We start from the raw sequence: 16,385 nt of genomic DNA, 5'->3' as shown, positions 1-16,385 counted from the left end.
TCTCTCTCTCTCTCTCTCTCTCTCTCTCTCTCTCTCTCTCTCTCTCCCCTCTCTCCCCTCTCTCCCGCTCTCTCTCTCTATATATATATATTTTTATTTTTATTTTTTTTCAGTTAGTTAAATAAAAGTTATTTTTGAAATTAACTAAGCATTGATAATATAATACGTAAAAAGATATAAATAAATGAATTCAGGCAAATCAACGGAACTTTGATACAACAGTTGATATGTTCTACTTCTACGAATGAAAAGATAGTGTTTTAATAATTAGATATCTCATTGTAACGAGATAGATCGGGAGAGGAAGAAAATGCAGTTTAATGCTGCTTACATAGTTTCTACGAATTGTCTATAAGTGTCTTATATCCGTGGGAAAGTGTAACTTATGCACTTTACCACGATTTGTAAATAACAATAATATGATGTAACTCTTCCCATCTCAAGTTAGAGCTTCCATGAAGGTCTAAAACAATTACAATTAACATCAATATTCTTTAAGGTCTAATATGAAATAAGTATTGCAGTATAGTTTGACCCTTTGTCCACAACACCCGACCAGTTACAGGACGTTAATGCCCTCCTTAAGACAGGAATTATTTTACTTTACTTATTGGACACGTGCTCGTCAGTTTTGAGTTAGAAAGACAAGTGTTTTTTGTTTCGTTTTTTAAATACATATTATTTAGATATAAGTGCATATTTAGATAATGTGTTGTTTCATTTATTTTTGTTTTTTCAGAAAATTGACAGAGCAAGAGACTATGTAAAAAGATAAGTATTTTTTATCGAAATCATAGGTTTTCTTCTTAATTGTATCATAACTTTGTTAATAGAATGTACAATAAAATATGAGGGTCGACTTTAGCTAATTAATCTTTGTTCTTTTGTATATTTGTTATAATGTTTGTAAAGAATATATGTATTTTCTGAAGTTTTTTTTTTAAGTGGTGTTTTCTTAATTTATCTCTTCAATTTATCTGGAAAAAATTTTAATAGAATTTAAGAATTTTGCCAGTTTTAGTGTATAGAAAATTTAAAACACAGTAATGCATTACTTAAAAATCTTAATGAAGATCCAACACTGAAGATGGCAAAATGCCAAAGTACATCTAGACCAAAATTAATGGCATTGACGAAGCTGCTCTTATGCCAGTACTGACTACTGATCCGATTTTTGAACATCCCTTGCATGTCCAACTTAGCATAAACATTCCCAGCTTATGTAATGTAATGAGCTGTCTTATAATGGAACCGACTTATTCTTGTGTAATATACATTTGCTCCATGTACGTAGCAAGCTGGGATTTTTTGCATTCTGTGGAAGACTTAAGGTTTTAATTTGAATACTGGTTTGTTGGTAGAGATTATAAAAAAATGACTGCTTTGGAAAATAAAGAAAACATGCGAAGCTTAATAAGGAAAACCATCCTAAAATTGCAATGATTGTCTAATATTTTTCCTCCATCATAAGAAATCTGTCAAGAGGTCAAGAATAATCTACCAGTGGTATTTTTAATATACTTTATACTTTCCTGTTCTGTAATTCTTATCTTTATGCAAATATTAAAAAAATTGGCATCTCTTGGACATGGATATCACTTGAGAAGGAGGAACAAACAGGATATTACAAAATACTTTACTTTCCTACTTTGCTTCTTCCTTTGGGACTAAATTTTTATACAATTTGCTGGCTCTGTCCATATCCATCCTTTCATTGGACCTCCATGATGAGCGCATTCAACAAATGGCTCCTGTATAACAAGATTGTCGCTTGTCCTGTCTGGAGTACCTCAACAACCGCAGGTATGCCAGAACAAGTTTCTGAGGTTTGTCACATTCTACTCAAGATGGAAAAGAATCGAGACCCTCCATAAAGTGACCAACATGGAGAGAATTGCCATGGGGATCAAACATAATGCACAGCTTCTTCAGAAGAAGTGATAGTAGGAATGTGCTATGCAGGACAAAAGGTGCTTACAACATGGACATTCCCTGGAAACACCTAAGAGTAAATCATCCTGCGTGAAGAACGCAGGCTGGGAGTTGACTTATTTATTATATCTGTCGTTTCCTGTGATCCTATTTAATTCTATTGTGCACAATTTATTATGCACAATATTATCTTTTGCTTGAAACGAGATAGTCTGAAGTTTTGCCAACTGTGATATTATTGTGAGTAAATATTTGACAAACTCGGCGTGTTGTTTCCTCATTGATGAGTGGTTTTTGAACAATTTTTCCCCAATCTCTAAAAATTGATCAAAGCCTGTGATTTACAGTAAAGCTACTTGTATCTCGTTAAGGACATAGTTGACCTGCCGCTGATACTTTAATTTATATCAAATTAATCAGTATTTATGCTAAAGTTAATTTATTTATTAAATAACAAAATGCAGAGTAATACAAGAAACTAAAATTAAAACAATTCAAACTAAGAACATATTAAAACTCTCATATTATATTTATTTAATAGTACTAATTGGCAGTTTCTAGTTGATTATTGCACAATTACCGAATATTACACAAACTTAAGAAGATTGTTATTTAAATTAACTAGATTCACAATTTTAGAAATTAAGCCTTTGAAATAATGTAAATTTCTGAAAGTTTGTTCTATATTTTTGATATATCTTAATAAAGATTTATTTGACCATACATGATGAGTCAGTTGCATTCAAATTTGACATACCTGTGAACCACTAAATATAGTGGTGAGTCAGAGTTCGACATCACATAGGAACAATGCGTTGGCTTTGGTAAATTGGACTGTTGTTTTTGCTTGCTCAATTTGTGAGGAGTGAATCATTCAATTCTAATTTTAAAAAAATTTAAAATTTAAAAATCACTAACAAACAAAGTTAAATCTTTAAATATCGACACAAAGAAGTTTTAACCCCCGTCCGCATGCACTGTAAGGGCCCATGAGGTATTCAATATATTGCTAATGTGCATTAAAAAAATTAAATGGTAAATGTACTGCTGGCAAACATTATTTTTAATGATTGCGTGCATATGCATTGCCCTTACAGTAATCCAAATTAATTGCTACAGGGGAATATTCAGATTGCTGAAAATATCTAATTTCATAGGGTGTTAAAAAATCCATACATATTATGTTTAAAAAAAATACTACGATTATTGTATCACAAAATCAATATTAGAATACATACAAACTGTCAATTTTTTTAAATCACACTCATTCGCTCTCGTACCCATTTACTCACTCACTCATTTATTCATGCATTCACTGTCTCAATTTCACTATCTTTCTCTCACTCTCTCTCTCTCTCTCACACACACACACTCACTAACTCACTCACACTCTCGCTCTCCCTCACTCTCACACACTCGCTCTCATACTCATTCACGCACTCACTCATTTATTCATGCATTCACTGTCTCTCAATTTCACCATTTTTCTGTCACTCTCACTCACACACTCGCTCTCATACTCATTCACGCACTCACTCATTTATTCATGCATTCACTGTCTCTCACTATCTTTCCCTCTCATTCTTCACACTCTCCCTTTCTTTCTCTCTCTTTCACACACTACTTTCTCTTTTCTTTTTCTCTCTCACACACTCCACACTCTCTCTTCCTCTCTCACTAACACACTCACTCTTTCTCTCATTCACTCACTCACTCACTTTCATACTCATTCATTCATTCACTCACTCATTTATTCATGTATTCACTCTCTCTCTCACTCTCTTTCTCTGTCACGTTTACTCATTCACTCTCTCTCACACTCACTAACTCTCTCCTCACACTCGCGCGCTCGCTCTTTTTCTCTCTCACTCACTCGCTCTCTTTCTCTCTCACACACTCACTCACTTGCTCTTGTACTCATTCACTCACTCACTTCCTCTTGTACTCAATCACTCACTCTTTTATTCATGCATTCACTCTCTCACTATCTTTCTCTCTCTCCCTCTCTTTCTCTGCCACACTTACTCATTCACTCTCTCTCACACTCACTCGCTCTCTTTCTCTCTCTCCCTCTCTCTCTCTCTCTCTCTCTCTCTCTCTCTCTCTCTTTCTTTCTCTCTCTCTCGCACTCACTCACTTGCTCTCGTACTCATTCACTCACTCATTTATTCATCCATTCACACTCTCACTATCTTTATCTCTCTCACTCATTCATTCGTTCACTCACTCATTCCCACACTCTCTCTTTCACACACTATCTCTCTTTTCTTTTTCTCTCTCACACACTCCACACTCTCTTCCTCTCTCACTAACACACTCTCTCTCTCTCTCATTCACTCACTCACTCACTCTCTTTCTCTTACTCACTCGCTCTCATACTCATTCAATCACTCATTTATTCATGCATTCACTCTCTCTCTCACTCTCACTATCTTTCTCTCTCACACTTACTCATTCACTCTCTCTCTCTCTCTCTCTCTCTCTCTCTCTCTCTCTCTCTCCCTCTCTCTCTCACTCTCTCTCTCTCTCTCTCTCTCTTTCACTCACACACTACTTTCTCTCTTCCTCTATTTCTACATGCCCCCAGGACCCAGCAGAGAATCATTTTATTTTGCACACNCACTCGCTCTCATACTCATTCAATCACTCATTTATTCATGCACTCTCTCTCTCTCTCTCTCTCTCTCTCTCTCTCTCTCTCACTCACTATCTTATTCCCCTTCTCTCTCTCTCTCACTCACACTCTCTCTCTTTTCCTCTCTTACTAACACACTCACTCTCTCTCTCTCTCTTTCACTCACACACTACTTTCTCTCTTCCTCTATTTCTACATGCCCCCAGGACCCAGCAGAGAATCATTTTATTTTGCACACCTAATTTATTTTATTTAGTTTTTAATCTTAAAATTATTTATTTCAGGTGGATCTAGTTATTAGTGCTACTATATTGTGTTCTGGAGTAGTCATAATTTGCTTCACACCTCTTTACATTACAAAAGTTATGGTCAGAGGAAAAACGAGAGGTTTTTGTAAATATTTTCTAAAATTGCACTGCTTATATATCAGAATTTGCCACCCTTGTATAAAATTCCCCCCTATAAAAATTCCACTTAGTTTTTAAAAAATGGGTTCCACCACTCACAACACATACAAGGGTAAAACTTGGTGCCAATGAGAACACGTAATATAAATTCCTCAATTCAATTTTTTTAATACCAAACTGTACTAAAAAAGCAAAAAACGTTTAAAAACTCTTTAAAGAATTTATTAATTAATGCTTGTTTTTATGAGATTGTTACATGTTTGTTTTTTATAATGTTGTATTTATTATTTTGCATGAAATGAAAAGGAACAGTTGATCAATCTGGATTTGAAAGACTTCGTATGCTTTTCCAAATTTTTATTTCAAGTAAAATTAATAAATTTTTAACAAAAGTTAATAATTTTAACAAAAGTTGGAAAAGCTTAAGGAGACTTTATTATCCGGATATATAAAACAAACAGTTGGAAAAGCTTAAGGAGTTTTTATAATCCAGATCAATAATTCGTACTGATATTATCAGAATAAAGAATTGTTTTTTTTCTTTTCCAGACTAAAATGAATTTTTAAAAAAGGCATAATTAAATATTGGGTTTGTTTATTAGAAAAGCAAGACGTACAATTTTATTGGCATTCTTTTTTAAATGAGAACAAATTAATGGATCAATTTTCCTTGTAAACAAACCATAATATTGAGATTTGAACGGAAATATTGTCAATTTATCCACCTTGTTGGATGTTCTAAAAACATTTTTATTTGAACTATTAGATTTCCGATAATAAAGCACTTAACGCAATTTTTGAACAAGTGAAAAATGTTCTAAATCGTTTTTATTTTTGTGAAAGACAAAAAACTTTATTTATAATTTTTTTTAATTGGATAAGGTTTTGGAAATTCAAAACATTAAAAAAATGTATTCGGAACGATATCACTCGAAAATATTTATTAACACGAATGGCTCTCCAGAAAGGGGCAAAGTCCGTTACAGGCGCAAGAAAAGAAAAAGAAATGGAACTCCATGGGTGAGGGTAGAAGTGGGGACTCTAGCACAAGTATAACATTCACATTTTATATCTGGCTTAGCCTTCAAAGAAGAAAGATTCTGCTTCCTTACATTCAAACAGACGGTAAAGAAGGTGAGTATTCTTTAGACACAGATCGAGAGGCAAAGAGAACTCGAGTTCCCTGCTCTCGAAAGCATTTTCTTGTTATTATGTTTATTTATATTTATGCACGAATGTATAAGAATTTTCGACTTTAAATCTTATAACGGTTTTTACATTAAAAAAATTCATATATGTATTTTTTTGTTCCTTTTATGCTTGCATTGTCAGTTTTTCGATTTAAAAACTCGTCTTTCGTTTCAAATTTTTTTCTTCTTCTGCAGGACGTCGAACTCGTTATATTTCCACCCTTCCACTTTGTACCTGTACGACGAGGAACTTGTGTACCCTGGAACCCGCGAACTTGGGTATTCCGTCGTAGGAGAAACCCACCTCTAGACGAGGACCGATCAATTCCGTCGACCGACTTTTATATTTTGAATTTGTCCAAATTCCGCCAGAAAAAATTTGTATTAATTAATTTCTACGCATCACCACTTGGGATCTTTTCAAAATTTGAATTCAAGTAGAAGCGGTGTTCTGTTTGAAACAGATAAATAACATTATTAAATGTCAGATTGTATTACAAAAACAAAATGCTTTACGCGCGATTTAAAAACTTGTCCGGTCACTTTTCTTCTAGAAAAAAAAAACCACAACCTGTATATATATATATATATATATCTATATTTTTTTTGCTAGTTTCCAAAACTATGTGTTAGTCCGTGGACTTGTCTTGAGACCCGTGTTTTATCCATTGGAACGGTGTACAACCTGAATTTTTTTATTTTTTTATATTGCAAATATTTTATATTACAAATGAATAGGTTTTAATGCTGTTTTACATGACCCCCTAAATCGCTTTCTTTCTGTTTGCCCCCTCATTTAACAACATACGAATTTGACACGTTTTATAGAATCAAGTATAATTTTCTCATCAGATTATTTGACATTATTCCGCAGGAAGAAATAAATTTCACCCTCTTTAATTTGCGTTAACGTGTCAGGAAATAAGACAATTTTTAGCTTAAATTAAATCCATTGGTGCTTAAAATTTTACGTTATATTTTAAAATATATAATTAATTTGCAAACACAGCAAAGGATCAACTCAACCCAATATTGTACATATTTTTATCCAAACAGTGTATTATATAATAATTCCTTAAGCTTTACAGTTATTGAATATTTTCCAGCATTTTCCGCCTTGGACTCTTCTCTAGTTGATCTCTTGTGAATCCAAGGACGAAATTGAAGATTTAAGGGGGGGGGGGAAACCGAGACGAAGCAATTCGAAGAAGAACCCAAGTGGTTTTTACTTGAAATGTCATTATATAAAAAAGCACTAAAAAAAAAAGAAAAGGGAAAAATATGAAGAATCCAATTGAAAGACGACGGAACGGAAAAATCTCCAGACAATAACAAAAATTCAAGATTTAAATCAAACAGGAAAAACGATTACGAACTAAGTGGTCTTCTTCGATTACGATTATGTAACATAATTTTTTTCGTTCTTATTATATAAATTCAATTAATTAATCTTTATGGGGGCGTCGGTGGCCGCAACGGTTTAGGCGTTGACACGGCGCTCATCACTGTAAGGTAAAAGGTCCCAGGTTCGAATCCAGCGGCCCTGCATTCTACCCGACATACTTTTTTTTCAAAAATACCGGCACCGAGGTTGATATAACCTCTACTGTTGCGAACCCTCGTAAAAAAAAATCTTTATGTAAGGTATTGGTTGAGATAAAAAAGTCAGTGTCACGAGCGGGATTCGAACCCACGACATTCGGCTAAATACGCCGCTGCTCTACCACTTGAACTATCGTAACTTCACCTTATTCACTAGGTTTTCTATGAGTATATTAAACCTTCCCAATTTTAATCCCAGTCTTAAAAAAAGGCCCTTTTTAGTAAAGTATCTCTTTTCGCACCAAAGTAAAATACACAAAGACCGGTTTCAAAGTTCATTACCTTGGAAGGTTCAAAGGGATCTAGGTGTCACGTAAAAATCCTTTATTGCGAAGGATTTAATAAAATTAGCACGACGTTTAGGCGAAAGTAGAAAATTCACAATCCCAGGACACATTTCTCAACTTATTTAAAGGACATTGGGACTTTCTAAAGCACCGGCCCAAAACAATTGGCCATATCGGTATAATCAATCTGTCAAAATATTGAATACAATTTAACAACACATCGATTTAAAATTCTTCACAATTCGGTACGATTTTTAAATAAACAATTATAACTTTTAAGTAATTTTTTCCTTAAAACAAATGTTTGTGCACCCTGTCCACGCTGTACTAAAGGTGTTTTTGCTATTTAGTTTTTTATTTTTCTCTACTATTCAACTGCGTCTTATCTTACGTAATACAATTTTTTCCATTGTAACAGGTTGTTAAAAAAAAGATTGGTGACAACAAATTTGTTTTTGTTTATAAGCAATTGAGAATATTATCCTATTTCGTATTCGAGATATAATTTGCAGGCTCAATGGAGAAAGGAGAAAAAAATACTTTTTTCTTGCCAATTTTTAAATGAATTTGTTTTCTACTTCATAGTGTTGTTGTGTAAGTCATAATTTGTTTATTTATTAGGCCTTTTAAGGCTTTCAAGACATATTTTTTCTGAATGATTGCTATTGGATATTGGTCATAGGGTGAAGTTGGATGAAGGCCTGAAAATGTAGAATCCCATTTTTACAACAATTTAAGCCTAATAAATAAGTTACATAACATAAAATTTTACACCTGTGCATAACTTTTGTCGATAAATTTTGTAGGCATTTATTTTTTCCCAGTCAAAAATTCATTTTATAACATTTTTTTTTAACGTGGATTATCCTTTTGAGTTAGAATAAGCTAATCCCCAACTGCAAGCTTTGGTTAAAGCTGGTTGTGACCCGAAAGGCCAAGGAAGGACCTTTTACTGTACGTAGTCAAAGGCATATTTTTAAAAAATTGTAATTGAGGAGGAGATATACAGTTACTGATAACTTTTTTTTTAAATTTATTGTCTTAAAAGGTTTATTGTTTTTCATTATTTTAAAAGGTTATTGTTTTAATGTATTTGGGTCAGGTCCCGATTTTTCTTTTCTTTAATTAAACTGTTTGTTGTGGCACTACTATTTTTGGCAATTTGTGAGTGAGATGAGTTGCTCGATGTGAAGGGGATCCGCACCATACAAGGTGGTAGTAATCTAAAGATTTCATTCTTCTCCTATAGAAATAATTTAGTAACAAAGTTGAAAGATGTAGTTGTTTTATAAAACAACTTATTTAGTAAGGACTATTTATCTACTTTAAAAGATAGTTATTGCTCACAGTTTGTGATTTTTCAACTGTACGGATTTCAAGCTCTCAATGACAATTGTCGATTGAAAATTCACATCATGAGACATGCTTGTAACTCCTTCAACCTGATGATGAACTTTAATGTTTGAAATCCTGTTCGTTGAAAACAACAAAGTGTAAGAACTATCTTTTAAAATAGTCGAACAACAAACTCACCCCTTCTTTATCAATTCTAGGACTATTCTGGAATAGCGCTAGACTGTATGTTATTTTTGTGTTGTTTGGTCATCATCTTCCTATTTTGGTTTTGTCCATCATCGTTGCATCATTTTGACATAATCTGCCAATCTGCCGGTTCGTTCATCTCGCTGTCCTCGAACAGAATTTACCCACAAGTTATTATTTCAGCCTGAACTATAAACTATTTGTTGTTTTTAAGGGTAAAGCAGTTGAGTTGATCTTATCTATGTTTACGGAGCCAAAAACCAACACGAATTGCATCAAAGTTTTATTAGCTCACGGTTTTACACCGAGATTATTTAATTGTCCTTCTTTGTTTAGAGAAGTGATGCAACAATTTGTTTTTGTTTGGTCTCTTTGGTCTTAAATTTTTTGCAAATTGCTCTGCATACATACCACATTTTGATAAAAGGAACAAATACAAAGATATTCTCACTTTCTTATCTATTAAAAAAAAGTCATTGTTATAGCAAACAGTTCAATTATGGTGTAATTGCAAAAAATCCAGTCTCAAAGTAACAATAAAAAATATTGAAAACTAATTTTGAGTAAATTTTCTAAAGTACTATCTCTATATAATTGCTATCAGCCTCTGATAAACACTTCCTTCTTCAAGATTTCGCCATTTAAGCTGCGCTAATTTTTTTTTCAATTCCCCGAGACGCAAATTAACTAATTTAATAACAGTGTTGGACGAGTAGGTTCTGCGATAATTGGACTTGCGATTGCAATAAGTTCACTTGGTTGGTTTGGTGTTCAAACGGTGTTTTCGCAAAAAGTTTAGAATATGCATTACACGGAACATAAATCCTTTCTGATCTGCAGTTGTTCCTTGCGGAGGTTGTATGCTACCAGAGGTAGTACAACTTGTTGGAAAGTTTTGTTCATTTTTGTCATTAAAAGGTCTGTTTTTTTTGTTTGTTTTTTTGTTTTGTTTTTTTATTAAGTGAATTAAATCTGACTGAATATTTAATTCTGCATGTGTTAATTACACGTAATTGTATGAAATGTGTGTGTGTGACTCACATAGATGCTTTTGACAATATGCTTTTTGTATTTGTATGAGTATTAAATTTACATTATTGTCATTTCCCCATGCAGCATTACTGTAAATAAATTGACTTTGAGTTGATGGAAAAACATAAATTTTAGTTGCTTACATACATTAATTTTCTGGGGACAGTGGTGGCCGACTGGATAGGGTATCCGACTTGTATTTGCCATGCTAGTGGATCTGGGTTTTTGAGTCCATGGCTTTTGGAGATTAGTATAAAAAAAAGTATTGGAAAGCAGTTTGACCCCTCGTCCATAACACATAACGGGTAGTTGGACATTAAGCCCTCTTGAATAACAAGAATTATATATTTTAGTTTTTCACTTTTAATTTTCTGAATCTTTTAGCAATATTAACTTTGTCATTTAATTATTAATAATACACTGCTCCACAAAAAAAGCGGCATCCTTTGAAATTTTGATTTTTTTTTTTAATACCTGCCTTTTCAGTAATATTAACATCTATATTTTTTATAATTAAGGTATTTAAAAAGATTTGGTTTGTGTAAAAATAAAAATACTTCTTGAAAACCAAAAATTAAAAAAAAAAAATTGCTTTTGTTTATAAACATAAAAGATTATAAATCAAACTTAAAAATCTTACTGGGTGTGATACCTTGCTATTATAACACACTCTAATCATCTTGGCATGCTGATAATTAAGCCTTTAACCACGTCTTGAGGAATTTTATCTCAAATCTCAACTAACATAACTTTCAGCTCAGCTAAGTTTTGTAGGAGGATTATTTTTTCAATTTACCCAACATGTAAGCTCATACAAAAAGTGCTCAAAAGGGATTTAAAATCAGTGCTTCGGGATGGTCAACTTATAGTATAGTGCAAATATCGACATCACGAAGGTACTGCTTAACACTGGTGGTGACGAGTCGCTTGCATTATCTTGCATAAAAAAGATTTGCTCGCCAATAAATAGCAGGGGCAAATGCACCAATATTACTCAAGAATAAAATAGAATAGTATAGCTTTGTGCATTAAACTATGGCCTAATAAAAACATGTAACACTCTTTTTGTCTCCAAAGCAATTCTGTTATACATTATAGCTGACCTACCTTCAAATGACCCTCCCTGGCAATGTTCCGCTGTAGCACTACATCTGCTTAAGTTTATAAACCCTAAGATGTCTATGAATGGAGAGAAAACTAGGACTCATCTGAAAAAATTACATTCCTACATTCAGTTTCTATCCAACAGGTGTTTCTGGGATGTAGATTTATTTCTTATTGTTTCAGCGCTAAAGGGACACATCTTTGAGACGGTAGAAGTAGTGGAAAAGTGATTTCTAAGAGTGTGCAATCTAATAAATCGGCTGTTCGTTGGTCCCCTGCCTCTTGAGCTCCGAGTCAACCTCACACTCTTCTGGTACCTCTAAATACTCGATGGCATGTCATAACAGTCAAACCTAAAACTCATACCACATAACGCTGATTTATTTTATCCTGAACGAGTGCAGTTGCACTGGCAACCTGCTTGCTGATTACAGGCATTTGCATAATCATTTTGTTTTGAGCCACCGATACAATAGTGAATAAAGGAATTGTTAAAGAATTAAAGTCCTTGTTGATGATTTTAATTATGGGAATTTAAAATAAAATTGAGAATTAAGCGGTTTTGTCTCACTATTGGCGACAAAAACAAATATTTCCCATCTAATTATAATTGTAAAATAATTTTTAATGTAGTCAACAAAAAATATGGCCAAAAGATTGTCAAATTGAAAAAAGAAATCAATACTTCAAAGAACACAACTTTTTTTGTGGAGCAGTGTAATTTTATGATTTCCCAAGTACTGATGAAGGGTTTCCTTGAAAGCTTGAAAGTAGGAACTGAACGTTTTTCTTTTCTTTCAAATCATCATTTCCACAGATTTTGTAAAATCTAGACACTACACTTGTTAAAATACTATAATCTTACACGATTGTCGGTGTCGTAGAAAATAGAGCGATTTGAAATTTTATTACTTTACTTTTATTTCTTACCATTTTTATTCCAGATGACATCTTTAAGCGTTAAGAAGCCAGAGACGTTGGAAGAACTGAAAGAAGGGCTTAGGCAGGCCTTCAGCGGCGACAAGGTGAACATTGAATTTGTAAGCGACCTTCTAAAATCCTACACCAGTAATCCACAGGAATGGAAAAAGTTTGCAAAATTCGACAGATACAGGTTTGTAGCATTTTTTCCTAATTCATACATTATTTACAAGTTGTACAACAAAACCCTAAACAAATGTGTAAAATAATATTTTAATATAGTTAAAGCTTTAGATTATTTTATACCGGTGTTGAAGATTAAATCATTCATGCATAACAACAAGAAAAAAAATGACAGAAAAACTATTTTCTATTATGAATTTTTCTAAATTTATTGTTTAATAATCTGAGGAGAGCCTAACTTTTCTTCCTACATATCTAGTTATTTACTACTAAATTCTGTCATAAAACTAACTCAAAGTTAATTAATTATTTATTTATAAAATTCTTCTTCAATGTTCACACAGGCTAAATTAACAACACAAAATGTGGTCTAATTAATTAACATTTTTATGGTAGTAAGATGTGTTAATATTATTTAACTTTCCGTATATTATTTTGAAAAGAAGTGATTACTCATGTTTATAAGATCAGCTATGCACATACTTAAAAAGTGCAAAGTTGTGCAGAGCTGAACGTATTACTTCTCATATCTCGTCGACAATTCCAGTTCTGTTTAATTTACAATAAATTACCAGCAAGCCTCGAGAATCACCCACCCTGTGTGTAGGCAGTCCAGGATCAGACCATTCTTAACTGGCCAGCCACCGAGGTTGGGCTCCAGGGGCTATTTGGCTAGGTCATTTCAGCCTTCAACACAATGAGTTTCTAGTTTCAAACCCACTCACTCGCACTCTCAAATACACTCTTTCCTATGCGCCATTTTCTCAGAGTGATGGAGTACTTGATATTCCCCCCCCCATATAACTAACCTGAGAGTCAATGGGGTTCTCAATATTCAGCCATTTGCCCTCTCACAATAAACATTCATGCTAATAAATACGTTTACTCGCAACACAAACTAGGGTCACAAATTATAAGTATGAAATAAAACATCCGTTTCAATTCTTGGAAGGAACAAGGGACTCAAATACATGCTGCTCTGCTCAAGCATCAGTCTCATATTGGGTGGCATTCCTACATGCTCTCTATATGGAGCCAAGGCACCACCTTCATTTAGGTGGTACACATCGAGCAACCTTTCTACATGCCGGATATGTAAGTGTCTGCCTTGCATGGCCTATTCTTAATTGAGAGAGGATGAACCATCTTCCATAAGTCAAATCCTCTGTTTTAAAAATAACATTTCTCATATTAGTTTTGCTTATTATCAAAATATTACTTGTGCTGTTTTACATTTTTCTGTAAGACAATATTATTATTATTTTTTTTTTTTTTTTAATTGATATATTGTTATGGAGATATCCTCCACATTTCACTTTTTGGAAATGCAACAAAAAGATAATGTCTGAATTCTGTTCTTGTCATCTGTTCTGTATGATTGTCTGTTCTCGAATAAACTCAACAAAAATAAAATAAAGGATAGTAGAAATATGTTTTTATGTCGTAAAATTTATTTTTCTCGGCTCTTGTTTTGTACAGGTACACGAGAAATTTAATTGACGAAGGGAACGGAAAATACAACCTGATGTTACTTTGTTGGGGTGAAGGGCACGGGTCAGCTATCCACGACCACGCCGATGCTCATTGTTTCATGAAAATTCTCGAAGGGAAGCTGAGCGAAGTGCGGTTTGCCTGGCCAGACGAAAAAGAGGTGTATATAGCTGATGACGAGTACAACCCGATGAAAGAAACCGGACGAACAACGCTGAGGACGAATGAAGTCTGCTATATAAATGGTGAGTATAAATTCAACCCAGTTTTGTCTATTAGGTGTAAGATGCTTAAAAATTTATGGTTGGTATTAAGGACAGAACAGGATCAGTTTTATATCTTGTGGCAGTTGTTGAATTATAATTAATAAAAGACCCCAAACATTTTAATAATTAAACTGTTACAGGAAGGAAATTATTTCACTTTGGTTTATAAAATGTTATGAGTTTCTTTCTTGGCGAACACCAGTTGGTTTGTTTCAAACCTACCCTAATCACCGGTGGGTTGGGTTATAAGGAGGGTGAGGCACCAAGAGACCAATGATGATTCATCAATTTATATAATTTATTTGATGGATTCTGTTTATAATTAGCTGATCCAGAGTCAGTTGATTTCTAAACAATAACTGAAACAGACGAAGAGCTATTAAAAACAGTTTATTACTAATTCTGATTTCTTATTGATTTTCTTATACCATGGTTGTTTCCGATCATTCTAGTCTCTCTAACATTGCTGTTTTTGGTCTATCAGATACGTTTCAGTCTGTTTTGTCAGTTTGGCTAATGGAACATGAATGATGAAATAATAGGAAAATCACTCACTGAAGTGAACTACAGACTGAAACACAGACCGCAACAGCAATAATATATTGACCAAAATTATTGTTGTATGCTCAAACTATAAATAAAATAATTGAGAGGGGCTTTTCTCCTGGTACTTTGATTTAACATGTTAAAAAGAAAAATTTGTTGAACACTAAAATACCAAAGTATACATTTCACTTTGTTGTTTAACTCCAGTCTTCAATATACTGTATTATTGGTTAATCTGCTTGCAAGTTTTTATTATTTTTTTTTATGATGAATTCACAGTCACATTTCATAATTTTGTCAACTTGCATTTGAATAATTCAATACGTGCTAATGGTTTTGATGAAATGCAGACAGCTTGGGACTTCACCGTGTGGAAAATCCGAGTTCTTCAGAGCCGGCAGTGAGCCTTCACTTGTACTGTCCCCCTTTCGACCAGTGCCACGTCTTTAACCAGCAGACCGGTCACAAGTCTGTAGCCAAAGTTACCTTTTGGTCAAAATACGGAAGCAAACCGGACCCGGTAATTATGAAACATACAACTTGACAGCTTCATTTTTGTAACGATTCGCTTGCTTTTTTTCTTACAGAAAATACAAGATGAAAGGGCACCTGAGGACAATTAAACTGATTTTCGCAACGTCCTTGGCGACGCTGTTAGATCAAAAAGATAGTTGATCAACCTATAATTGAGGCCTCACTGAAACTGAATATATGTACACTGTGAATAATTTTGTTATAAAACGTTAATGTTGTAAAAAATCAAAATGTGTAGTTGAAAATAAATATATTTTTCATGCTATAATCAATTAAAAAGTCATGGGCTCTGCCGAGATTTGAACCCAGAAGTGCTAATATGGCATATATGGTACTCAGCCACAATCCCACTAAAAATGGATTAAAATGTCAATAAATTATAACAAGCGTTCATTTTAAAAATTAGATGATGTATCGACCTGCTTGTTGAACAACTTGAACAAAAGGATCTTCAGTGAGGTCACAACAGAAACGACAATTCTTTAAGTTTTTGCCGAGCTTTTGACGATTATATCATCATCAGGGCCTATTTATTTTAGGAAAATATCGCAGTTAGAACATGTTATATCATGTAAACAAACAAAGTGTTCATTTTACTTAAATTCTTAAGTCATAATTTCAGTCCTTATCCCAGACAAACCTCCTGCCCTTCATTCCTAATAAGCGTTCCTCAAGGCAACTGTTTATCTACCCTCCTCTTTTAATGTATTAAA

General features: G+C 33.5%; 2 protein-coding genes across 2 annotated transcripts in view; both read left to right on the top strand.

Moving 5' to 3' along the window:
* LOC106661632 (N-acetylglucosaminyl-phosphatidylinositol biosynthetic protein) overlaps window positions 1–931 on the top strand; it is a gene marked incomplete in the record, with an annotated part of 7,679 nt that extends 6,748 nt beyond the window's left edge. The window contains 1 exon segment of the mRNA XM_014385162.2: window positions 740–931. Within this exon segment, the coding sequence (XP_014240648.2) occupies window positions 740–775 (36 nt within the window).
* Window positions 932–10,440: 9,509 nt separating this feature from the next.
* Window positions 10,441–15,944, top strand: LOC106661510 (cysteine dioxygenase type 1). Its single transcript, XM_024229711.1, has 5 exons — window positions 10,441–10,467; window positions 12,676–12,845; window positions 14,315–14,571; window positions 15,489–15,658; window positions 15,726–15,944. Exons 1-5 carry the CDS (start codon window positions 10,456–10,458, stop codon window positions 15,759–15,761), a joined length of 645 nt encoding a protein of 214 aa, XP_024085479.1. The 5' UTR covers window positions 10,441–10,455; the 3' UTR covers window positions 15,762–15,944.
* The last annotated feature ends 441 nt before the right edge of the window (window positions 15,945–16,385 follow it).

This window comes from Cimex lectularius, unplaced genomic scaffold (assembly GCF_000648675.2).
Source record: "Cimex lectularius strain Harlan isolate CLEC.00 unplaced genomic scaffold, Clec_2.1 scaffold20, whole genome shotgun sequence".
Classification (NCBI taxonomy): domain Eukaryota; kingdom Metazoa; phylum Arthropoda; class Insecta; order Hemiptera; family Cimicidae; genus Cimex; species Cimex lectularius.
Note: the sequence above shows the minus strand (reverse complement) of the source record. Positions and strands in the feature narration are given on the sequence as shown.

Bases quoted from the DNA above. Each gene is read 5' to 3' on its own strand.
- LOC106661510 (XM_024229711.1), top strand. The intron at 14,572-15,488 runs GTGAGTATAAAT...GATGAAATGCAG, and splicing joins TGAAGTCTGCTATATAAATG to ACAGCTTGGGACTTCACCGT. The intron at 15,659-15,725 runs GTAATTATGAAA...TTTTTCTTACAG, and splicing joins ACGGAAGCAAACCGGACCCG to AAAATACAAGATGAAAGGGC.